Source organism: Coturnix japonica, linkage group LGE64 (genome assembly GCF_001577835.2).
Source record: "Coturnix japonica isolate 7356 linkage group LGE64, Coturnix japonica 2.1, whole genome shotgun sequence".
In the NCBI taxonomy this organism is placed as follows: domain Eukaryota; kingdom Metazoa; phylum Chordata; class Aves; order Galliformes; family Phasianidae; genus Coturnix; species Coturnix japonica.
In genome coordinates this window covers 155,362-183,318 of record NC_029545.1, presented here as the reverse complement: position 1 = coordinate 183,318, position 27,957 = coordinate 155,362, and the positions used below count along the sequence as shown (strand labels likewise).

The 27,957-nt window shown below is 41.6% G+C and overlaps 2 protein-coding genes across 5 annotated transcripts; one reads left to right on the top strand and one right to left on the bottom strand.

The window, feature by feature from the left end:
• The first annotated feature begins 12 nt into the window (after nt 1-12).
• On the top strand, nt 13-11,177 carry LOC107325878 (butyrophilin subfamily 3 member A2-like). Its single transcript, XM_015887112.2, has 13 exons — nt 13-719; nt 1,549-1,700; nt 2,643-2,993; nt 3,886-4,170; nt 5,198-5,296; nt 5,688-5,714; nt 6,342-6,368; nt 6,925-6,951; nt 7,371-7,397; nt 7,707-7,733; nt 9,947-9,967; nt 10,157-10,183; nt 10,609-11,177. Exons 2-13 carry the CDS (start codon nt 1,625-1,627, stop codon nt 11,145-11,147), a joined length of 1,533 nt encoding a protein of 510 aa, XP_015742598.1. The 5' UTR covers nt 13-719; nt 1,549-1,624; the 3' UTR covers nt 11,148-11,177.
• A 168-nt stretch (nt 11,178-11,345) lies between these two features.
• Nucleotides 11,346-26,568, bottom strand: LOC107325875 (E3 ubiquitin-protein ligase TRIM39-like). Of its 4 annotated transcripts, XM_015887101.2 has the most exons (12): nt 23,498-26,568; nt 22,232-22,290; nt 21,618-21,659; nt 20,954-21,076; nt 20,534-20,596; nt 19,861-19,983; nt 18,704-18,772; nt 16,722-17,051; nt 15,687-16,016; nt 14,646-14,906; nt 12,951-12,977; nt 11,346-12,508 (listed from the first exon to the last, which is right to left on the bottom strand). In XM_015887101.2, the coding sequence occupies exons 2-12, from the start codon at nt 22,245-22,247 to the stop codon at nt 11,952-11,954; spliced, it is 1,941 nt and encodes a 646-aa protein (XP_015742587.1). In that variant the 5' UTR covers nt 22,248-22,290; nt 23,498-26,568; the 3' UTR covers nt 11,346-11,951. The 4 variants fall into 4 exon arrangements, with proteins under 4 accessions (XP_015742587.1, XP_032297011.1, XP_032297012.1 ...); XM_032441120.1 differs by lacking the exons at nt 21,618-21,659; nt 22,232-22,290; nt 23,498-26,568 and having other exon boundaries at nt 20,534-20,837; nt 20,954-21,597; XM_032441121.1 differs by lacking the exons at nt 21,618-21,659; nt 22,232-22,290; nt 23,498-26,568 and having other exon boundaries at nt 20,534-20,825; nt 20,954-21,597.
• Nucleotides 26,569-27,957: the final 1,389 nt, after the last annotated feature.

Sequence of the window (27,957 nt, the reverse complement as noted above, 5' to 3'; positions counted from 1 at the left end):
TTCCCTGGGGTCAACTCTTCACAAGCCTTACAGAAATCCTGAGTTTCTGGTAAAGTCTATTACTAGATCTAATTTGGTTAAAAATGACCAAAGTAGTTTAAAAAAGCCAGAAAGATGAGGGAGACTAGCATAGTTTACGTTTAGAATCCTGATTTCCACAGCCGTGCTTCTGCTTAGAGAATAGATGAGTAAATAAATGAAAACGAAGAAATAAACCCAAGGTTCAAAGAAGTGAGTAAAGCTTAAATGTGATTGTTTTCAGATCTTGAATGGAACATTAAAAGTATTATCTGAGATAATATAATTCCAAGATCTAGGTATGTCAGCAAAGAGAGAGCAAAGCTCAAGTATGTAATAGGAAAAACGAAATAATATATGCAAATAATGATAGACCTAATAACCTCTTCACTGCACACTGGTAAGTTTTATTTCTGTGCTCTCTGGATAAATGTTTGTTGAAGAGTGTTGGTTTGCACAAGGGAATGCAGAGGAATATCTCTACTTTGTTTGCCCTGCTGTATGGAAATTGATTGAGAGGCATTTTTGTCTTGCAGCATGAATTTTGACATTTACATCTTTGCCTATTAGGCTGGTTAAGCCTCTCGATCCTATTGGACATTAAAAATGCAATCGCAGGTCACTCTGCTCATAAAGATATAAGGACAAAGGTTCAAAACTACCATATCCCTTACAGAAGTCTTAAGGTTTGTTCTATTCAGGTAAGAAATTATATATATTTTTTCCTAAAATCATGAAGAAATTCCCCTGCATTTGCAATAATCCTGGAATTAATTACTGTAGATTCAATGGATTGCACTGACAAACATAAACCATCCTGCTGTAGCTGCATTGTTAATAAGGTGGGAATGCCCCCCTTCCCCTTTGACAGTACTTGATTTTATCAGTTACTGGATACGTGAGAGAAAAAAAAAAAAAACACAGAAAGGTGGAAGAGAGAAAAAAAGGAAAGTTTTGTTTCCAATTAGTGAGATTTAAGGGCATGACACCACTTAATCTCTACTGTGAGCACATTGTGAGCCTGCATTAGTTCAGCAATGACTTCAAAAACTAAGATCTTTGCAGGAAGTTGGAAAGAGTTACATTTACCTTTGTTAAACCAAAAAGGCTCTCCTTAAAATGCTCATGGAAGTCAATAGGGAGACTGGTATAGGAATGCTTTGCTTAGGAATTCATCTGTTTATCCATTTTGTTTTTCATTAAGAAAGGCTTTTTTTGCTAAAAACAGAAGACAAAATGAAATAATTTTAACTCCCCGCTGAAAGTAAAATATTGTCAAGGAAGGTAACAGAGTTTCTGGATGATAAAAGTAAGCATGGACAACTGAACAGAGCAAAGATCGTGCTTGTTTTAAACCACATACATTAAGTAGTTGAATTTGATAGGGAGATGTGTAAAGGAGGACAGATGCTATGCAAAAGTCTTTGCCTTTGACTGCAATCCAATGCAATGTCTTAACCTTTCATCATACTTTCCCTCATTATGTTACATTTGCATTAATGCTGGTTGTTTTACGCTGAACACATGAAGAGGCCAAAGGAGTCCCGCAGGAATTTCATCTGGAAGACCTACTTTTGGTCGTGTTGATGATTAAGAACCCTGGATAATGTTGGGTTTCCCCCCCTGGAGGTTGGCACCTTTTCACATACTGACTTTTCAACACTTAGCGTTCATGATTACAGGTAAAATATTTCAATTTTAAGTATATTTAATTTTAATTATGCTTAGCTTCATATATTGCCCCTTGTGCAATCTGATATCTGTTAAGGAACTTCAAGGCTGGAAGGTAACATCAGCCTGTAGGGGACTTAGAAACTTCACATCAGGGAATGGAGGCCAGGTGGAATTCAGCACTAGGCTGCTAGATGTAGCCAGCCATATCATGCTCGAGATTATGGGTTCAGCTCAGTTTTAGCTGTTTATCTTCAGCTCTATAGAAGCAGATATCTACATGCAAGCTCAATGTATAGGACACAACTCAACTACCCATCCATCTACGTATACTGTCATTCTGTGTATTGCAAGCTTTTCTTCTTGAACACTGATGCTCCAAAAGAGAATGGATTCAATGTAATGGGAAAGAGCCAGTGCTTCTGTGCAACGTTTATTGACCCTGAAGAAAGTACACAGAAGCAAGTTGATATTCATCAGTTTAATAGAATGGCACTCATATTACTAGAGTCAGCCAGCTGGTACAGTCTCCACCAACTCCTTAACACTCAATTAAATGATTGACATGGAGGTGGTAGATCAGATGCACATGCTATCACTTTCTAAGTGATACTAGATACCACCATCTGAAACACTGAATTCCACCTTCATTTTTGTTTTATATATCCTGTATCCTATGTTGGATCTTTAACAGACTTGTCAATTTTCATTTTTTTTTTCTGTGATTTCTCAATTTCCATCACTTTGTGACCATGAATTTTCTTAAGCTCGTCTTCAGAAAGCTGATGAATGGGAACGTGGTTCATCTAAGCACTCTGCCATGTTATTTTCTACTTTTCTTCCAGATTCCTCTTTTGTTGATAGTGATATTAGTTCAGTTCATTGACTGATGTAGTGCCAAGTAAAATGTGGTATGGACGAACAAAAATAGCTGCCATTTTAACTCTTCACAGGTCAGTTTATTAGCTATCCTCCTAATAGTTCCATCATTGGAGTCATTGGAGAAGGGGTCATCTTGCCTTGTTATGTGGCAGCAGAGAACATTCCTGAGATATTCTCTGTTCAGTGGATATTTAAAGGACAATCCGAAAAAATGGCGGTGATCACATACGATGGGAAAAATAAAGATGAAAAGGAAGATGAGAGATATCAAGGCAGAGCAAAACTCTTCCACAGTGAACTCAAAGCTGGAAACATGTCTCTGCACTTGAAGAACATCAGGAGTTCTGACAAAGGATTGTACACTTGTGTGGTCTCTTTCAATGATGAGTACCATGACATGTTGGTTGAGCTGCAAGTAGCAGGTGAGTGTCCATTCTCTCACATTATTCAGAGATGGAGACGAACAGAAACATGTATATTCACCACTGACTGAAAGAAATGTTATTTTAATGTAATTTGACTGATAAGCTGTCTTCATGGGAGGTTGTTTGATTTGTGTTAGCTTTCTCTAAATAAATGCCTATATCATACCATGTGAGGACAGATTTATCTTGAGATATTTAGATACCTTTCAAAGGATCCAGTTTCTCTTACATAGTCATAGGGGCTTCTAAAACTTACAGCCAGATTCTTCTGAAGATGTCTTCATAGTTAATGCCAGATGAATGAAAGTTTTAACATCTGTGTAACACTGTAATTTAGTCATCTAAGTTCCTGAATATGAGCTATATCATATTATTATTATTATTATTTTCACTATGTCAGTGAGAATTTTACTTGAAATAGCTGATCTGAGACTCTAATATGTTCTGTTTTCATGGACAGATTCCATTAGTTCTTTACAGGCTTCCTGTAATCTTAATTATCTTAATTATCTTATTTTTTTTAATTATCTTAATTTTATGAGGTTTTTCTATTTTTCTCCCAGTACTGGGAAATTCCTTTGGAAACATCATTCAGCACCATCAGTTCCTGGGTAGCCCTGTATAATGCAGTCTCTATAAAGTCATACTCTTAAGCTAAAAGACACTGAATTGCTGACCACGAAGGGTCCAAGCCTCTGTCAAAGAGAGAAAAGTGGCTTTCTATGTACTTCCATAGTTATATGCACATATACATATATAACGAAACGTCATATATAAGAATACATTACATATATATATAGATTATGTTCTGAATTCTTATGATGTTCTTATAAACCAGAAAAATTCCCATTATCAGTACTGTTTGAAATGGATAATGTTTTCTCCTTAGCTAAAGGTGGTGTGCCTTCCATTTTCCTGAGGAGTCCCAGGAAACAGGGCATTGGCCTCACCTGCCACGCAGAAGGGTGGTTTCCTAAACCTGAAGTGATTTGGTTGGATGGCCAAGGACAGATCAGGAAGGAACTATCAGACACAAAAGTGATGATGATGCCTTCAGGCCTATACAGTGTCCTAAGTTCCATGAACCTGATGCCAGGATCTGACATGGAGGTCTCCTGCAGGATAGTTAACAATCTGCTACAGACAATGAGTGAGTCCCGAGTCCTGATCTCAGGTGAGTGAACAGAGTCATCTCATTTTTAACCTCACTCACTGTGAGGTTAAAAAGATCAGGATAGTGGTGTGGGTCCCATTTTTATGCCATGAGCTGACCCAAAATTATAGTCCCAAAACCACTGGATTGGACAAAAGGCCAAGAGAATTGCAATCTTCTTCAGCCTATATTTCTAATTGACTACACAGTCACTGGTGGTATGCAATGAATCATTTTCTCCTTCAAAAAAACACAGAAGAGTCAGATAGTAACAAAACTTTGTGTGTTCCCTGGTTCACATTAAGAGATGTCAATGGTTGGAGCTGAATGAAAATGAATTAAAAATCCAACTGTATACCCAATTAAAAATGACGTATTTCCTTACTTATGGCTGGACATTCAACATAGTTTTATTATCTAGACCATTGCCAGCTTGTTTAATAAGATGTACATAAATTGGGCTTCACAAATTAGCTTTTTACCTTTACTACTTCTAACACATACCTTACTTTTTAATCACCGTCGGGTGGACCAAGTCATGTTTTCCTACGTAGCACTTCACATACCTCTGTTCATTGGGTAAATAGACAGGCCTTAGGTAGATTCAAGATTCAAGCAAGCCTCACAGGACTGGACCCCAAGAAGGAATTCATTACCACAAAGCCAATGTGTAGGCTGGAAGTGGAACCAGAGTGAAAGGTAGTTGTCTTGAAGTAAAAGAGTAAACTCCCTTTCAGTATGGCATGAAGAAAACCCAAGTGAATGTGCAGAGTCTTGGGAAGGGACAATAAGACAGAAAGAAAGTGGGAAATGTCTGAAATCCCGTTGATTTTCCCAGGTTTATGCGCCATACTCTGCAGCATGAATCAGATATTCCTTTTACCAAACGCAATAGGAGCGAATGTTCCTCTCTTGCACAGCACTGATGACTTCTGATGTCTATTTTGACCCTACAAATCTGGTACCCACAAGAAAGACCATCTCCTTGACTACATTCCAAGTTACAATTGTCTTTTTATTTAACTCATTAAATTGTTCGTTTTTACAGATATTTTCTTCCCCTCCATTTCAAAATGGCTGGTTGCCTACCTGGTAATTTTATGTGTTATCGCAGTCCTAATTGGTGCTGTATTTTTTAAGCTGAGAAGTAAGTATTCCTTCATATATGCTTTCAATTAACGTACAGAATTATCATACTGAGATTCATGGTCATAACAAAAGCCGACAGTCCAAATGACTGGTGATTATTTCTTGACTGAATTCAGGAAATGGAAAGATATAAGAGTGGGGAATTGCATGGGCTGAACAAGTAATAAGACTAATTGTGTGTCCTTACCTCAGACATCATTAGGTCTGACAAGAGTAGCTCTATGAGCTAAACTAAATGTCTAAGGTCCCCTGTATATTCATTAGGGACATAGTTGCAGTGAGTGACCCGTGACACTAAAGGCAAATGAGAGGAATGATCACTCTTAGTATTGCTCTACAAAAGTCATTTTGTCCTTTTTTTTGTCTGTTTTGTTGTTGTTGTTAACCAGGTAGCAAAAAGAAGGCAATTAATTCAGGTAAGAGATGATGAAGAGTACGACACTTTGTAGAGCGTATGGGTTATCTATAATCAAATAAAATAAATATTTATGGACTATTAAGCAATTCTAGTTATAGTCAAATGTCTTATAGTTTTTCACTTTAGTTTTGTACCAAGTGTTAAAACATCTTACATGGGTTTCATCTGTATTTTACAGTGTTTCCTGTTTCATGTTCTAGGCATTACTATATGCAGACTGACATTGGACTGACATTTTCTTACCATTCCTAATCAAACTTCCTGTCTTATCATGCAAGAGTTAATTAAGTCATCAGAAGCATTCCTTGGGTTCTTTAAAAGAGAAATAACTAGATGGTGATGAGGTCTTCCCTCCTCTTCTCTAGCCTAAACAAACCAAGTGACTTCAGCAGCTTCTCTTGTGTCTTCCCTTTTGTGTGTGTGTGAACTCTATGGGAAATGAGATACCTCTTGTTTTGATAAACAAAACAGGAATTCTCTGGGCTTGGAAAATATGACAGGTTAACTTAAATGAAAGTTTTAGCCCCGTTTATTTCTTTCTATTCACACAAGAATTCTGCTGTTGTAGGACGAGTGGTGCTTACAGGAATAACTAACATGAAATTTTCTTTGTTTTTTTTTGTAGTAAAATTGAAGGCGAAGATAGAAGAAGGTAAAACCTCTTTACATTTGAAGTGATGTTAAGAAGTTATTCCAATGCCTCAACAAACTTACTATAAAAAACTTCTTCCCTATATCCAGCCTCAATATATTTCCTCTCTTCAGATTTGAGATGATTTTTCCTTGTCCCATCACAGCAGACCCGCTAAAGAATCTCTCCTATTCTTTTATATAGCTCCCTTTTGATGCTGACAAGCCACCCCCAGCTCTCCTTGGAGCCTTCTCTTCCCCAGGCTGTACATCTCTTTCAGTCAGTCCTCATAGGGAGGTATTCCATCTACCAGCATTACAAATAGTCTGTCTTTCCACCTCACTCAGGCTTGATCAGTTACCTACATCCAACACAGTTAAAACATTGTGATTCATTCATGGGTGCATTATTTGGTTTCCTCTGGATTTTTAAGCCTGCTTAAAGCAGATGACAGTACAATGAAAGCAGCCAAGTTCCAAGGACACACAATCTATGGGGTTCTGCAGTTTGCATGCTTATTCTCTTGAGCCATTTAGTTGCAGAGGATTCATTGGTGTCTGTGTATTGTCCCTTCTAGAACATGAACAACTGAAGTCAACACTGGGTAAGATGGCTTTGTTGTGAGTTGTCTTCGCATTGAAGATGTGACCATTTGGAGAATTTCTTGATTATTTTTGTTTGTTTGTCAATCAGTTTTAGTGTGATTGCTAATCTGGATAGCATCCTTTAATTCGAACGAAGGATTTAAATGAATTGGATTATTCTCATGTGAAAACATCCGGAGATAATAAGGAAGGGCTAAGCATTGTAGACTGTGTGTACATGCATGCCAAGCTGTAAACCACTCTAACATTAAGAGTGCTTTATCAAAACATTTGCACAGGTCTAACAGTGAAACTTTATGGAAAGTCCGTACATATAAAGTCTAACAGTCTGCTTAGTAAGTTTATATCCAATAACTACCCCATTTATATGCCTGTTTGTTTGGTTTTTTTCTTTCATTCTATGTGCTGAACCGGTTAGAACAAGAGAAAGCCACAAACCGAAGAGGTAAATCTCATTTTCTTAAGTGACTGATGCAGTTTAGACACAATGGGATAAACTACTTAATTTAATTAGCTTGGTTTTAGTTTAACTGGCTTGTTGGGCACATTAGTAGAGATGATCAGATGGCAAAAAATTGATGATATTTACCTCTCTACCTACAACTGGAGTGAATGCTCTGTCTGTTATGAGAAGGAAATAACAGGCATGTAACTATTATGTTACTTTAACAAATGCTTCCTGTTGTTTTTTCTTATCTTTCCGCCCCCCTTCTTTTTTTTCCTTGTATCGCTCATTTATGTTCTTATCTTTCAGAAAGAAAGAAACTCAGAGACCTCTTTGGTAAGAAAACACATCTTATATATATATATATAATCTTACAACCCTGTCTAGCTTAGAAACAATAATACAGTTCTTCGGGTGAGTTTGTCTATGCCATCCCTGACTGTGAAATTGAACAAATATGGTGAAACACCCACCTACAATGTTCTGTTTTTTTTCTTAATGTCAGCCATTTATGGGCTGATTTGACCTGATTCCATGAGGGGAAAAACAAGGGATAAAGGTAAAAAGGATAGAGAGATGGGCCCCCAAAAATTAACAGTGGCAATGATCTGAGGAGAAACAAATTAGTTTACTAAGATATTGGAATGCAAGATAACACACTATAATACAATATAATACAATATAATTAGAATTGAAGCTAATATAAAATATAATGAGAGTGACCTAAAGCTGAAGGCCTTACTTAGATGCTCTGATGAGACAACAGCCACAGCAGGGATGAGCTGGATGATGGGAAGGGCAAAAATGGGAAAGTTGGGTGACCTCCCAAGGCCTTTATCTGTTCCCCTGAGTGGAACTGATAACAGAACAGCAAACAGACTTCTGGGGAAAGCAGCAGTCCTTCTCTTCCAGTAGAGGTACCCAGACCTGGAGTATTAACTCTTTAACTCCCATTGCACTACACGATATTGTGATGTGGAATAACCAAAAATCATGTTAAGATGTGGAATACTGATAACCAAAAATCATAAAGCTGTGACAGTTGAATAAATATCTCACCATGGTTGCTGTCCTGATGCTTTAATGTATCACCAGCCTAGACTACCTTTTCTTGGCCACAGGTTTTCACAACAGAAGGTTCAGATACCACTGATTTCTAATGGATTTTATCCTAGAGAAGAACTGCACCAATAGAGGTCATCCACTCCCACTTCTGCCACTGCTGAAATGCACCAGCCAGAATTTCACTGAGCTCACAGACACTGTTTGGTCTCCATAAACATTCAGCAAGCATCAACGAATGTCAATAGGGTGCAATCATTTCTTCATGGAGGAATTCAATTACACACCTTTGCTTCGCGTGCACTTCCATGTGAGATGTCAATTTGTCCGAGTGCCCCTCTGCTTCCACCTGTCACATGGCAACAATTAATATGTAATAATATAATATATGTATAATGTAACATGATACTGGCAGTAAGGTTCAGCCTCCATTGTCATCTCACCAACATCTGCCTCTGACGTGGTCGGCCAATAGAATTAAACAGGAGACATTACCTCCAGAGCAGTCCTCATAAAATATATATAAATTTATCTCCATGCTACATGAGCTGGTTTTTCATTTAATTTCATCTTTTTGCACCTGTCTTCACAGGCTGAGGGAAAAGCAAATCTTTTATTCGGTCTCTGAACCGTTTGCCATGAAAAATATTTAGAGCTGTAAGATAGGCAACAGTTTCTCCTAGTCAGATAGAAAAAGCCCTGCGACTTGCATGTGTTCCACTGTGTTGTTAACGCATTTCCTGAAGAGCAAAATATGTCAGTTCCAAACTCTTCTGTTTGAGTAGAAGACAAGAAATCTAACCCAGATCTCTTTTAATGAAAGGCTGCCACCACTCAGCTTTGGGGAAGAAACAGGTTTATTTTGATATACTTTTGGCCTTCTGTCTTTCGGAGTATAGATTTCAGGATTGTATGAAAATTCAGAACCTATTAGGGAGCTTGTTTTGGAATCAGCTGCTTCCAGAATGCCCAGAGAACTAACCTGACAACTCAGTATAAAATAGAAGAACCTTTCTAGAACCCTTCTGAGGATGACCCAGGCCTATCTTACCTTCCTAGAAAGTCAGGCATCCTTATCATGAAAGCATTTAGGATGCACTGACACATCCAGATCAAACTTGGGAGTACAAGAACATACCTTTCTGAGAGCACAATGAAGCCCAGAAATACAACTAGAATGTTCCTTGAATGATCCCATCTCAGTTATCCTTCAGCTATCCCGCATCTGCTTTACTTAAGGGTGTTTCAAGCCACATCTGAGGTACACTGTGTAAATGCAGAGCTGATGGAGTCTGGAGGACAAGGTTTGTGTCCCTCCCCTTGGAGCACTGATGGTGGTATTTAAATAGCATGAATTAAAATGTTCCTCACTACAGGTTCCAGAATTCTTTCCTATTCCATGCCTGAGGGTTGTTTTGCTTTGTAAAACTGTAATGACAATGTAAAAATAAGCAAGTTGTACTGACTGAAATATCTTTCCCTTGCAGGTAAACTGAAAGCTGAGCTGGGTAAGTCATTAAAATGATAACGAGGAGAAGAACTGATGAGTTAAGAGGAGCAAAGCCAAAACTGATAGAGAATGAGAGGTGACAAGAATTGTGTGGGGGTAATTTTTCAGTACTTTAGTCTCAGGAGTCTGCAACTGCCTAATGGAATAATAAAACCCTCAATAAAACCCATCTCTCTCCCTTCTGCAGATTTCTGGGATGCCTGGAGCTATGCAGGTAATACTGAAAGGAAGAAGAGTGCAAAAATTCCCTGACCAGGTTACCACGAAATGACAATGCTGTGATATTAGAAATTGAATAGCCGAGCTGGAGTCATAGAAGTAAACCTTCACATGGCTTGTTTAGATGAGAATGAGGCTTGGATGTGGCTATTGTATATATTATTTAAGTCTATAATTGTATGGAGAGGTAGGGATTCACCTGGAATTGCCCACATGGGAGTGTGCTATGACTATGACAACTCCAAGGCCCTGTTAGTTCATATGTGATTGATTCCTGCTCTCTTTGGGGAAAATGTTTCAATTTTTTGTCAAAACATGCCAGGACTTCTCAGTTCCTCGAATACTTCAACACATCTCCCCCTGAAGATAGAGGTCCCTGAAGCACTCACTTCACTGGATCATTCTCATTTTCCCCTCCAGTTGCCATCACTGTGAATCCTGAATGCCAACTAATTGAGATCCAAGTGCCAGGGGCTCCAGATGTTGAGGACAATGCATGTGAACCTGCTGATCTGAGCAGCACCTCTACAGTCCCTGTCCTGGTGGCCAAGGAAGGGTTTACAGCAGGGAAATACTACTGGGAAGTGGAGGTTGGCCAACAGCAGGACTGGATGCTGGGGGTCATGAGGCAGAAAGGGAAACAAGAGGAGCAAGGGATACTCGCTATGGAGGACTACTGGGCTCTTCATAGATCCAATGGAGACATTTTCTCTATCAAGGGAAACATCAGGTTTGAGAAGAAGGAAATGAATGACTCAGTGATTGGTGTGTTTCTGGACTTGGAGGAAGCACGAATTAACTTTTATGATGCTCATCAGATGACAACCATGGCAAAAATCCCTATAAGTCTTGGAGAGGAACCGACTGAAATGTTTGTCCCTTTTATATCCAAAGGAGGAGAGGCAGACAGACCTGTTATCCACCCAGTATTAACCCCCGTCCCTTTGGAACCGCTGTAAAATGACATTTTGAATAAAGCATCTTATAGAATCAAAGCACTTCTTTTCTTTTTTTTTACTTTAAGTGCAAAGTTTGTTTGTTTAAGTGGTCGGGGCAGAGATGAGGAGAGGTAACACCATTTTAGGACATCAGTAATCATTAAATACCCAAATGACAAGAAAAAAAAGAAAACGTGAAAAAAGACAAATGGAACAAGGTTTCAGTGTCTCAAAGTGGGGGGGGGAACATCAGTTTGAAGTAAAATATCTTTTAATTTGTTTATCTTCAATTAAGAGAATATGAACAGTCTCAAATGACCGTGCTTTGGTTGAGAATATACTCGAGGTTGGGTGTGAATTCCAAGTCATGTATCAACCATCACAAAAAACCAAAGCACTGTGGTTATGTCTGTTCAGGCAAAGAAAATAGTTCCTTAATTCTTCTTTCTGAATGATCCAAGAATGGGTATGAAGAAAATCAAAGCCTGAAGTGTACAAGGAACATCAGAATTATTTGGTTATTCAACCAGTCCATTCAAATGGGTATGATTATTAGGGGAAACAGAAGTGACAAAAAGCCATCTCTGTTTCATACCTGCAGCTGCATAACTGAAGGCTCTCCATGGATACTGAGTTCTACACTCCGTTTATCAACATGATCTCTAGGGCTTTTTCTGCTGTCTCATTGCATGGGTAGCAAACAGCACTGAAAAATTGTATTATCAACTACCAGAAACCAAGTCATTTTCCACTGGGAAGCACAAAGTCAGGGATTTTTTGGACAACATATCAATCTGATCTCACAATCTGTATTTAATCACACATTTAGTCATCATCATCAAACTCTTGCATGATTTTCAATGGCTCAGTGTCATGCACTGAAGCACCAGAACCTGTTGAGAAGAAGGGAACAAACTTCCTTTTCTGCACGCTACCACCCATGTTAAAAGTGTACAAAACAGTTTTCTTTTTGGCATTATAAAATGCGAGTTTGTTGGCAGAGATGTTCAGGAAGATCCCAATCTTCTGCGGTCTACCACTCACAGTCAAGCGAGTCCAAGGATCCGTGTAGGCCCAATACTCTTGCCCATCTGCTAAGGCTATAACCCAGAAGCCCTTCTTTGGGGACAGGGTCACAGTCCCTTTACGAGTCACTGATTCAGAAGCAACACCCAAGATCCAGTTTTTTCTCCTTCCAACATCCACTTCCCAGTAGTATCTCCCAGATGTGTATCCTTCCTTTGCCAACACAAAAAGGTGGGAATCAAATCTCTCCTCCCTGTTGGGTACCTTTCTGATCACACCGGTGTCATTCACACTCTTCCCATCTTCAGACACTTCCAGTCTGGGGTGAGCTGTATCAGCATTCAGGGTGACATCAACTGCAACGATCAAACCATGCCATAAGTAGCAGAAAACACAAGGTCTGATTTACGGAGTCTTTCTTTACTTTGTTTTCACTCATAACTTACTTTCCCTTTTTTCAGGGCGCAATCAGCAACTAATTGCCCCAATGTAGCCTAGATTCTACCCTCCCATAATATCAGATGCCTTTGTTCCCATACCTGAATTATGTGTCAGTTTGTCTGGGAGATGGAAGGCCCTACAGAGGGATCTGGACAGGCTGATTGCTGGGCTGAGGTGAATGGAATTAATTTCATTACAAGGACACTGAGGCCCTGGAGCATGTTTAATGAAGCACAACAAAGGTTTGAGGGGTCTGGAGCACAGCTCTTGTAAGGAGTGGATGAGGGAATTGAAATTATTTAGTCTGGAAAAGAGGAGGCTCAGGACAAGGTGCAGCATCATCTCCTTTTTACTTACCTTTGTAGCGCTGCTCTATGAAAGAACCTGTGGGAAAAAGATAAAAGCAGACAGTAAGTGGATTTGTCAAGGCATGCTGATATCAGCTATAATAAGACACAGTCTGTGATGTTGATTGAAAGTCTATATTCTCCTATGTTTGTTTCTGTAGGTTGGACCTCAAGGCCTCCACATATGGGTTAACCAGAGCTTCTCTGGACAACCTGTACCAACTACCTTTAGAATAACCATTTTCCTCCTATCATCTAACCTAGATTTCCTCACTTTTGGTTTAAACCTACCCCCTCGTCCATTGGGCTTTGTAAAATGTTGGTCTCCATTTCATTAGCTCAGTACCAAATGAATTAGGTCCAGAAAGGAGAAAGAGAGGTCAAGGGAATGAATCACAGAATCTCAGGGGTCTGAAGGGACCTCAAGCAATTATAATGTCCACCCTCCCTGCAAAACCAGGTACCCTACAGTAGATTGCACAGGTAGGCAATGGATAGACAGGTCTTGAATATCTCCATAGAAGAAGACTCCACAACCTTCCAGTGCTCCATCACCCTTACCAGAAAGAAGTTTTTCCACTTGCTAAATACAAAGTTTTAGGAAATTACTCCTTTTTCTATCGCTAAACACCACTGAGAAGAGCCTGGCCTCATCCAGTTGCCTCTCACATCCCTTTAGATATTTACAAACATATTTACAAACATTTACTAGATCCCCTCTCTGTCTTTTTTCCCCCCAGGCTGAACAGACCCAAGTCCCCCAGATGTTCCTCAAAATGGAGATGTTCCAGGCTGTCACGGAGTTATCTAGATCAATATCTAGATCTATATCTGTATCAGATCAGTCTATGCCCATGACAAGGTGGGGGGGAGGAATAGGCCTGTGGACACCCTGACAACCAAAAGAGGGAAGCAAAAAAGGGAAAAGTGGTAGGGAGATGGGCTCAGAGAGAAAGGAAAAGAGAGTAGTGTCAATGAGCTAAGGAGGAAAACTTTTTTTATTAAGTATGATATCAGAATGCACATTAGAATACAATCTAATTAAAACTGAGGCTAGTAAATCAAATAATGAGAGTGTTCCCAAATCTACCTACTTAACTTATGGCTTGGAAGTGCACCCAGCCCTGCCAGGCAGCAGCAAGAGAGAAAGACCAAATCAGTCACTTCCATGCATATCCATGACATATCTTTCTCTCTGGAGTATTAACTCTTTAATTACCCTTGCTTGGCATGATGTTACGATGTTGGAATTCCAATAGCAAAAGATTACAAGACCATGGCACAGGCCCTTTGCCATCTAGGGCAAGACCATGGATGAAATAGGAACATTCCCATTACAGTGATGAACATGCCAGGATAGAAAAGCTTCTTGAAATTATAATAGTTCCTACTAAGTTAGCAAGCACTTTGCCAGTCATTTCTATAGTTTCTATGAAGTTATGTCAGCAAGAGAATCTCAGAGTCCTAAGACTCTTTTAATTGGAGAGTGAAAGGAGTTCAATGCCATCACCATGGGTGATATAGCAAGAGGCCTCTTTAGATATACAGCAAATAGAAAAAGGAGGATGGAAACTCAGATAGCACGGTACATTCAGTACTGATGAAAAACTATGCCATCCTGCTTAAGGATGGCCATGCTCACAAGCCTGGTTATCCAGAAAGAACAAATTTTCCTCAGGCCCAGAATACTTGGTTGTATACCCACCTTTCAGGTCTGCTCTGAGCTTCTGAATGTCTTCCTCAGTGGACATCTGCATTCTTTCCAAGGCTGTCTGCAGGGCTTGCACGTCCTCAGAGATTTTCTGATGGGAAGCCCAGGTGTTGTTCTCTTCTTCCATGGATGGCTTTGTGTGCTGGGTCACTTCTAGCTGTCTCTGCATTGCAGCCAGTTTTTCATTCAGAATCTTCTCTATTTCCTCCCGCATGGATTCCAGGGCTTTCGAGGTGATCATCTCCACTGTCCTTCCTGTAAAGAAAGAGAGGAAACACTGGAAACTAACACTGCCTCCTGTTACTTGAGGCCTTGTCTCTATGAGCAGGTAGAGCATTTCATGTTAGGAATGACGGGGGAAGCAATCTTTTAGTTTTAGTTCCTAAGCAGACATTCTGTAGAGTACAATAAGGCATAAAACACAGCCTTCAGAAGCTCTTTTCAGCTAAAATGGACCTCTGTAGATTGCAAGAATGTGTAGAGAGGCAGGAATCCATTTCAGGTCTTATTTTCTGTTCTCTTCCTTTTCCAGTGGAAGAGAAGCAGGGAAATCAAGCTCCTAAACTAGAGTTCCTTCCTTCCCTCTCCATCTGGACTGATCTGTCTATATGTGTATTGCTCCATGGAAGTGAATACTTCCCTGCAGTCCAGTGCCCACCATCTCTGGATGGAAGTTAAAAAATAATCCTCCTTTGCAGCATTAATTTGGATTGTTTGAGTGACAGAAGGATGGGGAAAGGCCTTTGGATTCTGCTGGAAGGCTTTGCAGAGTCTGTCTGGGCAGAAAAGTGGGTAGGAATTGCCCTATACCATCTCTTAAAGCCACACTCTGTACTGCGCAATAGAACGCTCTTTACTGATTAGAAGTATGAGTGGTGAAAGGGAGAGATTGGAGCAGGTTGAGTAGGCTGCAGATACTTGAGCCCCAGCAGGGTCCTTCATTGTGTGTAAGGAGCATTGAGAGCTCCTCAGATACTCAGACACCTTAGCTACCCATAGGGAGAAAAAGGCTTACCTAGAGGCTGCCATGCTCACCTGCCTGGTTCTCCATCTCCAACAGACTCTCTTTAGACTCAGACCTCTCAGGTGCTTTTGCTACTCTTTCCTCCAGGTCTTCTCTGAGCATCTGAAGGTCTTTCTTTGTGGACCTCTGCATGTCCTCCAAACCTTTCTGCAAGGCTTGAATATTATCAGAGATCTTTTGAAGGGAGGTCCAGGTGTTGTTCTGTTCCTTCATGGGTGGGATTGCTTGCTGGGTCTTTTCCATTTGTCTCTGCATTGCAGCCAGTTTTTCAGTCAGAATCTTCTCCATTCCCTCCTGCATTGATTCCACAACCTTTGAGGTGCTCATCTCCACTGTCCTTCCTGTGAAGAAAGAGAGGAATCACTGGAAACTAACACTGCCTCTCATCATCTTTTAGTTCCAAAGTGGACATTCCCTACAGTATGATGAAGCTCAAAATATGGCCCTCAGAAGCTGTTTTCAGCTGAAAGGGGACACTGCAGATTGCATGAACATATATAGAGAGAGGAATCCATTTCAGGTCTTATTTTCTGTTCCTTATCAAGTGGAGAAGAAGAGGGGAAATGGAGTTCCTGAGCTACCCAGACCCTTCTGTCTTGCCTGTGTATTGCTAAAGGAAGGAAATCCTTCACCATGGTCCAAGACACACCAACTCTGGATGGAGGACAAAAGAAGAGAGAACAAAATTCCACCTCTGCTGCATTGATTTGGATTGATTGAGTGCCATAGGGATGGGAAAAGGGCACAGGCCTTGAGATTCTGCCTGAAGGCTTTGCGGAGTCTGTCAGGGCAGGACAGGATGTAGGAATTGCCCTATACCATCTCTTCAAACCACAATCTGTGCACTGTGCAATAGAAGGCTCTTTACTGATTAGCAGTATGAGTGGTGAAAGGGAGAGATTGGAGCAGGTTGAGTAGGCTGCAGATGCTAGAGCCCCAGCAGGGTCCTTCACTGTGTGTAAGGAGCATTGAGAGCTCCTCAGACACTCAGACACCATAGTTGCTCATAGGGAGATGAAGTCCTGCCTAGGGGTTGCCATGCTCACCTGCCAGGTTCCCCACCTCCAACAGATTCTCTTTAGACTCAGACTTCTCAGGTGCTTTTGCTACTCTTTCCTCTAAGTCTTCTCTGAGCTTCTGAAGGTCTTTCTTTGTGGATATCTTCATGTCTTCCAAACCTTTCTGCAAGGCTTGAATATTATCAGAGATCTTTTGAAGGGAGGACCAGGTGTTGTTCTGTTCCTTCATGTGTGGGATTCCTTGCTGGGTCTTTTCCATTTGTCTCTGGAACACAGCCAGTTTTTGATTCAGAATCTTCTCCATTCCCTCCTGCACTGATTCCATGACCTTCAAGGTGCTCATCTCCATCATCCTTCCTGTGAAGAAAGAGAGGAATCACTGGAGAATAACACTGCCTCTCAGCATCTGAGGACTTTTCTTTTTCAGCAGGATAAACTTTTCCTGTAATAAATGTGAGGGGAAGCAATCTTTTAGTTCCTTAGCAGACATTCCCTGGAGTGAGCTGAAGCATAAAACATGGCCTTCAGAAGGTCTTTTCGGCAGAAAGGGAACTCCGTAGTGGGCAATAATGTGTTGAGAGTCAGGAATCTATTTCAGGTCTTATTTTCTATTCTCTTCCTTTTCCATTGGAAGAGAAGAGGGGAAACCAAGCTCCTGACATGGAGTTCCCTCCCTTCACCTCTCCCTCATTGGTTTTTATTCTCTCCCTTGTTGATTTCCAGGCATTGCTCTCCGTAATTTACAACTCACAGAATCACAGAATCACAGAATTGTAGGGGTTGGAAGGGACCTCTAGAGATCATCGAGTCCAACCCTCCTGCCAAAGCAGGTTCCCCACACCATGTCTCACATCTCGGTGTCCAAGTGGGTCTTGCATATCTCCAGAGAAGGAGACTCCACAACCCTCTTGGGCAGACTGTTCCACTGCTCTGTCACCCTCACTGTAAAGAAATTCTTGCGCACATTTGTGCAAAACTTCCTATGCTGTACTTTCATCCCATTACCCCTAGTCTTGTCCCCACTCACTACTGAAAGGAGACCAGCTTCACCATTATGGCCCCCACACCTCGGGTATTTATAAACCTGGATCAAATCCCCTCTCAGCCTTCTTTTCTCAAGGCTAAGCAGACCCAGTTCCCTAAGTCTCTCCTCATAGGGGAGATGCTCCAGGCCCTTCACCATCTTTGTGGCCCTCCACTGGACTCTTTCCAAGAGATCCCTGTCTTTTTTCTACTGGGGAGACCAGAACTGGACACAGTATTCCAGATGAGGCCTTACCAGGGTAGAGTAGAGGGGGAAGATCACCTCCCTCGACCTTCTGGACATGCTCTTTTTAATGCACCCCAGTATGCCATTGTTTTTTTTGGCTACAAGGGCACACTGCTGCTCATGGCCAACCTGTTGTCCATCAGGACACCCAGGTCCCTCTCAGCAGAGCTCCTCTCCAGCAGGTTTTCCCCCAGCCTGTACCGGTGCATGCAATTATTTCTTTCTAGGTGCAAGACTCTACACTTGCTTTTGTTAAACCTCATTCGGTTTCTTACTGCCCAGCTCGCCAGCCTGTCCAGGTCTCGCTGAATGGCAGCACAGCCTTCAGGTGTGTCAGCCAATCCTCCCAACTTTGTGTCATCAGCAAACTTGCTGAGGGTGGTCACTATCCCCTCATCAAGGTTGCTGATGAAGATGTTGCACAAGACCGGGCCCAGTACAGACCCCTGGGAGACGCTGCTAGTTACAGGCCTCCAGCCAGACATCGCACTGCCAATGACAGTGCCTTAGTCTCCCATTCAGAAGCAATACACTGCTAGAGTAGGATGTGTCTGATACCAGAGACCTGTGTCCCTCTGACCACAAGTGTTTCCTCTCAGGTGGCCATGCCTTCTAATTGGGACCAGGAGGGGTTCTCAGCACATCCTGCTCACACACGTCTGGGCTCACTCTGATACATCCTCCTGAGATTTTCCAAGTGATGACCACAAGCAGGAGAACCAGGATCCACTATTCTTACCTGAAAACTCATATGGGAGCCTCTTCTTTTCATCTTGGACGCTTTGTGGTTGTTTCAGGGGCTTGGCATCTTTTGTTCATAAGAAAGATATAGGAAAGAGAAAATACAATTAAGCCTATCCTCAAAGAAACAAATAAATACATTGAACTGCTTTAAGGAATAACACATACAGTCATGGAATAATACCACTGTTAAGAGAACACTATGGCCACTAAAGCACATCCCTCATTGCCTCATCTACCCTATTCTTGAACACCACCATGGACAGTGACTCCACTACTTTTCCTGGGCAGGAAAAGCAGACTTTATGAAAAGAAAATGTTCCTAATGTCCAACCTGAACCTCCTCCTGCGCAGCTTAAGGCCATCACTTCTTGTCCTATTGCTAGATACCTTGTCCTATTGCTAGATACCTGGACAACAGACACCTCACTACAGCCTCCTGTGATGTGTTCATAGAGGGCTATGAGTTTTCCTCTGAGCCTCCTGCTGCAGCCTGAACAGTCCCAGCTCCCTCTGCCACTCCTCACATGACTTGTACACCTTCTCTAAAATAGAGAGTCACCCATTGCCCCTCCATTCTTTCCTATCCCTTTTAAAGCACTTATACTCCTCCATTTCAGCACTCGAGTCATAAGAATGATCCTACTACTTGTTCGTGTTGGCAACTGTGTCATGGTTATCCTGTTACACTGTAGCTTTCAACTCTTCCTTTTTGTTGCCCATACCATTGATGAAGATGCACTTCAGCTGGATACAGTTTTCACTGCTGAGAAGCACGGACCTGACAGCAGTACAGAATGGTTTGGGTTGGAAAGGACCTCAAAGATCATCTTGTTCCAACCCACATGCCATGTGCATGGTTGCCAACCAGCAGACCAGGCTGCTTAGAACCCCTTCCAGACCAGGATATAGCAGAACTTCCATGCTGCAAGCAGAATGAAATGAAGAGCTGGTGGAAGAACACCACAGCTGCAGGGTGTACTATGGGGTGAAGAAAATGGAACCTGACAGACTTTGGGAGCAGGAGATAAGCCAGTATCCTGACTTCAAAGAAAGCCCAACAGAGAGGGGATGTGGCTTGAGTTGAGGAGAAGCAATAACCCTGGGGTGAGGGTCCAGCACTGTGACCACAGGTCTTCTCACAGCCCCAATTACCTCTTTCCACAATTACTGGATCTGTATTCCCCTTGCTCTGCTTAGAGAAGCTTTCTTGGGGTCTCTTTGGTGAATTCACTCTGCTTTCCTTCTGTGGGGATATCTCTGACCCATTGGTTAAGTCTGAAAAGGAGAGCAACAGGGCAAACATTTAAAAACAGCCATGCCTGAGTTTTCTGTCTTAGTCCATTTCACTTCTCTAGCTGCATCCATTTTGACTTCTGCAGGTCTGAGAGTGAGCAAGCATCTGTGGAGTGCTGTAATTCTAACCTGTGACTGTAAGCTAAACTGCAACATCAGGCCACCTGGAAAGAGCAGGGGCAGGAAAACAGCACATCCTATGTGCCAGGAAAGATGGGATTTAGCACAGATTCATCTGCCTGGTCTTCCCTGGCACTGATCATTTCACTATAATATTCGCCCTTCTTCAGGACATTCACACTTGGATGTTGCAGAGAGCAAAGACCTAAAAGGAAGACTTTGGAAGAAGCAACATGAAGCCAGTTTATAAGCACACCCTGGAGAGAACTGATCATGCCTGAGGTGTTTGGAAGAGTTCTCACCACATCATGCTCAGAGGGACAGACCCCTCAGGGCTTCTTGTCCTGTGCTCTCATAAATCCCACCCAACACATGATCACAGGCTGTGGAAATACCAGTCCAGCATACTTACATTGAGACTCATATTTCTGAGCTCGTTCTCGAACACTGAGAGAATTTTGCTGGGATTCAGGATCTTCATGTTCAAATGAAAGATATAGAAAAGAGGAAATGTAAGAAATGTGGGGTTTTTTCTCATAAAGAACTATATAAATATACTGAACAGCTGTTATGGAATTACACATCATGAAGGCAGCCCAGGTAGAAGGTGGTGTCTCTTCACTGCAACTACAGTATTTCCAGTGGGGAGAAGATAATGGGATCTGTCAGAATGCGGGGGGGAATTATATATCCACTTCTCAAACCTGCAGAGAAAACTCCACAGAGAGGGGATGTGGCTGTGAGGTGAGGAGATGGGATAACCCTGAAATGGGATAACCATGAGATGAGCATCCCACATGATGGGCAGATCTACATTTATGGGTCTAATCACCTCTTTCCCATCTTTCTGGAGTGTCTTCTCCATTTCTCAGCTTGAAGAATCTTTCCTTGTTGCAGTTAAATGTATTCACGCTGCTTTTGTGTTGAGTGGGATGCTCTGGTACATTGCTGAAAGCTGGAAAAGGCAATGAGAGTTTTCATCTGCAGACGTAGGGAAAGCAATCTGTACTTATAGCTACTGGATCAGGGCTTCCTCCCAGTAGATCCCGAACTCTTCCTAAGGCTTCATTTGCTTTCCACGAGGGAATACAACAAATGTACCCTGTGAAAGTCTGATGTTGGACTCGTCTCATTGAATTGAGTGCAGGCTCCATTTTGTCATTGATTTTATATGAAATACAGAGCATGTAACTTTAAGTTATATCAACTGCTCCAATGACAGGGTGGTATGAATGCCTTTTTTAAAGCTTCAGACTCCTGAGGCAATTAAAGAGTTTAGATGGCAGAGTGAGATCTTAGTGATCTCTTTTTCCTCTTATTTATGCAACTTTTTCTTGTACACATCTGGTTCCCGGTATCCACATTGCAAAGCCAAAAGGTTACATCAAAAATGTCTGTTTGTGACATAGACTGCGAAAAAGACACATGGCAACAAGCACCTTTTCAGTAATGCCATGACCCATAAGAATGATACCAACTCTCCGTGTTGAACTTACCACTCTCACGAATCGTTACAGCAGGCACATTGAGAGGAAGTTCTGCAATGCAAAATGAGTAAAGTAATTAAAAATAGAAACAAAACCAATATTAATAAGAAGGGTGTTCAGAGGACACATTGTTGAATATGTCATTGAATATCCAGGACCAGTTTTCCCACTCTACAACATAGGACTGTTGTCAGAGACATTGGAGCATCTTTGACGTAGTCACCCACTCAGTCTGAAAACTACTGCATAGTACTAAGCACATTCCTGTGCTTATTAATTCATACTAATTGGGTACAGTGAAGTCATTGCATTGCTAGGACAAGGAGATTAATCCAGTGTTGATGTTCTTCCCATGATTATGCTTGGCTGTTGCTCTCTGTGTTTCTATTTCGCTTTCTTGGGACACAGATGTTCTGTTGTATAGCAAAGGGAGAGCAGTCACATCCCCCATAGCTAAAGTGACCTGGAATGATGCTTGGGTGGACAGAAGAGGGGCAAGAGGTGAGAGAAAGGCTTTAGTTGAGCCCCTGAAATCGCAGACTTATTTTTTATAATACTCCCAGTTTTTAATGGTTTGCTTTCTCTTACATCACCATTTAACACACAGTAAACTCCACTCTTACCGGGTGTCCAAGACATCTCCTGCTTCCAGCTACTTCTTATACTTTTCTAAGAGGCCGGTCTGCAAGACAAAGACAAATACAGGACAGAGTGATGGGGTGAGAACTGCAGGCAGTCATTGGGATGACCTGGTGGCCTGCAGCTCAACACTAGAAGTCTTTGCAGCTGTCTAAGCATTCTCACACTCACACGAAAGGCCAAAATGACAAACACTCACGGCATCTGCAGGATGCAACAGGGGGTGATTGGCACCTGCCACGCTCTTCTACTAAGGCAAAGGATGTGGTCATACACATTTAATGGCCTTTCCCTTTGAACTAACTCCAGTGCTGGAAGTGATGCTGTCAAAGCTATATAAGGAGGACTGTGTCTTGTAGACCTGGACTGGTGCCACTAAGCCATTCTGTCCTGAGTCCCATTTCCCCTCCACTGCTAATGGGGAAGGAACAAAAGACAACAAAGCTCCTCATCAAGACAAAGAGAAGGGAATTGCTTTCCATTTGACATAATGGGCTATACAGACTCAATTGAGAAGTCTAAGAGAAAGCAAGAGATGCTTTGGAGCACTGGGATGATTGGTTAGTGGATCCAAGGAACAGACAGTGCTTTCTGCTATCTTTCCATCAGCAGGGAAATATAATGAAAGGAACAATCAGCCCCAGCTGACCAATATGTGTCTCTGAGCCTGATGTCTCCAGCAGAATTTTAGGTATTTCAATCACAGAATCATAGAATGAAAGGACCCCAAAGTTTCAACTCCCTCCTGCTATGTGCAGGGTCACCAACCAGCAGCCCAGGCTGCCCAGAGTCACATCCAACCTTGGACTTGAATGCTTCCAGGGTTGGGGCATCCACAACCTCCTTGAGCAACCTGTTCCAGTGTGTCACCACCCTCAGGGTGAAAAACTTCCTTCTAATCTCTAACCTAAAACTCCCCTGTCTCAGTTTAAAACCATTCCCCCTTATCCTATCGCTATCCACCCTCATAAAAAGCCAGCCCATGATATAGTAGGACCCTCCTGGTTGCAAGAACACGCTAATGTCTCATGTCCAGCTTCCCATCCACCAGGACCCCCAAGTCCTTCTCCACAGGACTTTAACACAATGAAAGCAAGCTTTGTTCCTTTAGGCTACGTTCCTCCTTCTTGTTTCATACCTCTGTAGTCAGCAAGGAACAACAGGACACTTATAACACTCGACAATTATTAGATGCATTTATATTCTTAAAGAATCATGCTGAATATATATATATAAATGCAGTAACGTACCTTAAATTAATTCTCACCCCGAAGGTTTCTCTCTTGAGCTGAACTGGCTTTACTTGAACTGAAACGATGCAGATACAGGAAGCTTACAGGACAGATGGACTTTATACAGTTACAGCAATGAGAGCTCATAAAAACTGCCCTTAGCCTCTCACTGCCTGGCAGAAGAATTTTTATCACCCTGGGCATGCGTTGTTCCAAGTGTAATTCTTATTTGAGCACTTTGCCTCTTTCAATGGAAGGCTTGCTTGGACCCTGAGGAAGAACATCTGCAGGACATGCGTGGTGTGCAGGTGGAGTTATCGTCTTAGATATGCCTCTGGTACAGATAATGTATGGATGGCTCCTACACAGTGCAAGTAGACCCCTAAGGGAAAAACAGCTTTCATTGCAGGAATAGGTCACTCCACTGATATCACAAAGATTACTTTATTGAAAAGTCCTTGAACAGACACTGAAAAAGACACAAACAAACTTAGCAGAAAAAGACAAAACCACGATTTGTTCTCTTTTCATAGCATAGAATCACTGAATCACCAAAGCTGGTATGGATCCCCAAGATCATCCAACCCAAACTTCCACCTACATCCAGTATTTCCCAAGTAAACCATGTCCCTTCATAGACCATCTAAACAGTTCTTTCACACCTTCATGGATGCTGACCCCACCACTCTTGTGGGCAGCCACAAATTGAATTGGAATCTCTGCCACAGAAGCTAAGCAGAATTTAATTCAAGATTCAATGGGGTCTCAGTAATTCTGCATTCCCAGCCGTGCTCTCAGTCCTATACAAACACTTCACCTGCTAAAATGATGTGTGTATGGCAAAAAGCAAAAGCATTTGTGATTTAGTATTACAGAGGTTGTACTTCCTATAGGACAGGGCAGAGTTTACAACCAGCAGCTGTTTCAGAGGGTCCAAAGGCCAATGGGTGGGAGGGATGTAGATGGCAATTAAGTGTGAAGCAGTTCTGGGTGTGTGGTTTTCATTCAGAGAGAGCCTATGAAATGTAATGGGACAGGTATCTTTCTCCACCTATATGTGTATAAATGAAAGCTGATCACTAAGTTATGTTTTAATGCACATTGTCGCTAGGTAATTTCAAAGAGTATGACCTCTGAAATGTAATAAATCAAGCAACTTGCTTCAAAGTTTTTATTACAGTTCTTTTCACCATTTTTCTGCTGCATGGATTATAATGGACTATATGAGCTAGTAATTCAGTGTGACTTCTATATGCCCAGGAGGCATTTGTTTTCTCTGTTTTGCAGGGAGTGTACAGCACAGTCTTGTACAGGTGCCTTTTTAATGGTTTTCATGGTTGTGGTTGGAAATGGTGACGTCTAGAATTGATGTGAAGTATCTGTAGTAAATTGCCTTTGTGGATGGGAGGGAGTTCTTGATGTGGGCTGCAGGGTCAAATATCCTCATCAGGGCACATGGCAGCTCTGTGCTTCTGGTAATTGTAAGTCTAGAACAAGTTCATTGCTGTGCATCCCCTCTCTTCACTTCCCCAAAAGCAGTGGCAATTGGGGCTTTTGAAACATCCCACTTTTGCTGTTACCCTCCATAGGCAACCTCAGAAATAGCCTGAATTCCAGAATCCAGCACAGCACCTCCTCTGGTCAGAGGGTCAATAATAGACCAGAAAACTTCCTTCACACACTCCACATGTGTCATGCAGTGTGTATTTGGACAGCTGCCCGTCATCCTATATGGGAAAAAATCTTATAAGCCTCATTATTAAGTGCTGAATTCCACAGCACTTAATGCTGCCTTCATTATTTAGTACACAGTGTATGTCAGGAATAGAAATCTGAAACCAAGAAGCAAAACTGAAGCTGGCAGCGATCACTTCTGGGATAGGCTTATTTCTCCATATTTTCTTTCTATTCCATTTATTAAGCAGCTTTGGTGAGTTTTCTCTGGCAAAGAAATAGTGAGTGGGTGTTTGATTTAAAGAAATGGTAAGCATCTGACTATGCTCAGGAGGTGAAGAAACAGCATGACAGTGTAAATTATGTGGGAGCTGGTGGGCAGAGCAGCTTCATTTGAAGTACTGGCTCTGCCAGGGATTTATGTGCCACCGGTCACCCAAACACTGAAAACATTTCTAGGACTCTCAAGAGGTCTCTGTGTTGAGATGAGTTGGCCTTTGAGTTCTACACGTTTGAGGTGTAGAAAACTTTATTCAGCTTGTTCAGTTTATAGTGAAAGAAGTGCCTGGAATAAGTGAGGTTAAATATAACCCTGACAGCATTCTTATTTCCTCAACTCTCACACTATGAATAGAAACAAGTGCATTGGAGGCTACTTTCAGTCCCTCAACGTTGTCTGTATCTGACCTACTGATACAGGGAAAGGAGATACGCACTGCAGCAGGGCAAAGATTTCACTGGTGACAGTAACCACTAGTGCGATGGCAATGACAAGAAAGTAGGATTGAAGGGAGGAAATGGGTAGAAATACATAGAAATGAAATCAGCCGCCTTTGCCTCAAAGACACCAAATATTCTGTTCCATCTATCATTAAGACCATCATCAGGCTGAACACGCATCTTATGATACAGCTATTCACTCCCTCGGCTTCAGGTACAAAAGAACAGGAGATGCTTCTGTCCAGCTCCATAACTCTTCACTCCTACTCAGAGAATAAAGACATTCAGAAAGGAAGGTCTGTTTTATCTTGTGTTACTAGATCACAGAGCTCGATATTTTGGGGCTTTTTGTTTTCAAGCCATTTCTCCTTAAAATTTATAGAGTGGAAGACAGAGAAGGATACCAGATTCAGATTTCCAACTACATTCATACCATGCCAAGACATCAGGACATAAAATATATGCTGGCATGTAATCCTTTTTCCTACCATAAAGCATGTCACAAATGAGTTAAAACAAGGCCCGTGATGTTCGCAACCCTTCAGGAAATAAAATCCCCATCAGTTTTTAAGTCTGAATAAGCAGCAGAAAGTGTGGGTTCATCAAGGAGAAGATTGACCACAGCGAGCAACATAGTTTTGCTGTGGCTGCTATTAATATTCAAGTTAATCCAGCTGGGAATTCAACTTTCAACTTAAAACCAATCTATCTATCTATCTATCTATCTATCTATCTATCTATCTATCTATCTACCTACCTACCTACCTACCTACCTACCTCCCTATCTATATAAATAAAAGGCAGAAAAACATCTATATAATCATCCACTAGTCTTCAGTTCAGTCTTCTGGGGAAAGCAGTAGCCCTTCTGTTCCAGCAGAGGTACCCAGACCTGGAGCATTAACTCTTTAAATCTCATTGCACTACATGATGTTGTGATGTGGAATAACCTAAAATCATGTTAAGATGTGGAATAATGATAACCAAAATTCATAAAGCCATAATGACATGTGAATAAATATCTCACCAGGGTTGCTGTCCTGATGCTTTAATATATGACCTGCCTAGACTACCTTTTCTTGGCCACAGGTTTTCACAACACAAGCTTCAGAAACCACTGATTTCTAATGGATTTTATCCAAGAGAAGAACTGCACCAATAGAGCTGGCAGAAGTAATTGCTGAACTGCTCCCTATCATCTTTGAAAAGGTCTTGGCAAAAGGGAAGAGATGCCTGAAGACGGAGGATAACCATGTCACTACAGTCTTTCAAAAAGCATAAGAGGATTTAGATACTAAAGGGCAGTCAGCTTCCCTCCTCCCTGGAAAGGTGATGGAACACAATGTCTTCAGTGTCACCTCCAAGTAACTGGAGAGAAAGGTTATCAGAAGTCAGAAATGATTTCACCAGGGAAATCATGCTCCACCAACCTGGTGGCCTTCTATGATACATCACTGCTTATAGAAAGGAAAACAGTAAATGTTGTACCTTGACTTCAGCAAGGTGTCTGACACTGCACACGAACATCCTTGTAATGAAGATAGCTGGAATAGATGAGTGGATGGGAGGATAGGACTGAGAACTGCTGAGTGGCAGAGTCCAGAGGGCTGTGATCAGTGGCACAGAATACTATTGGAAGTCTGTAACTAACAGTGTTCCCCATGTGTAAAGGCTGGATCTGGTCATCAACCTCTCCATTAATGACCTGTATGAAGGGTAGGACTTGACCCTTCATCAAGTTTGCTGATGACATGAAGTTGAGACAAGTGGCAGACACACATGAAGGCTTGTCACGGGTTACCTAGATTTACCTGTAGCCGCGATAGGGGGCAGCCACCCATAGGGCCTCCGGCCTGAATAGGAAGGGAAAAGGGAAATGGGAAAAGAGAACAGCGGCGGCAATCTATGGAGGAAAATTTATTTTACTAAAGATGATATTGGAATACAAGATAACACAATATAATACAATATGATTGAGGCTAATAGATGGAAGAAAACAGAGAGAGAGTCCCCAAAAACCAAGAGATGTTGTTATTCCACAGAACTGGAGTATGAAACTTTTTATGATCCATACTGCACATGAT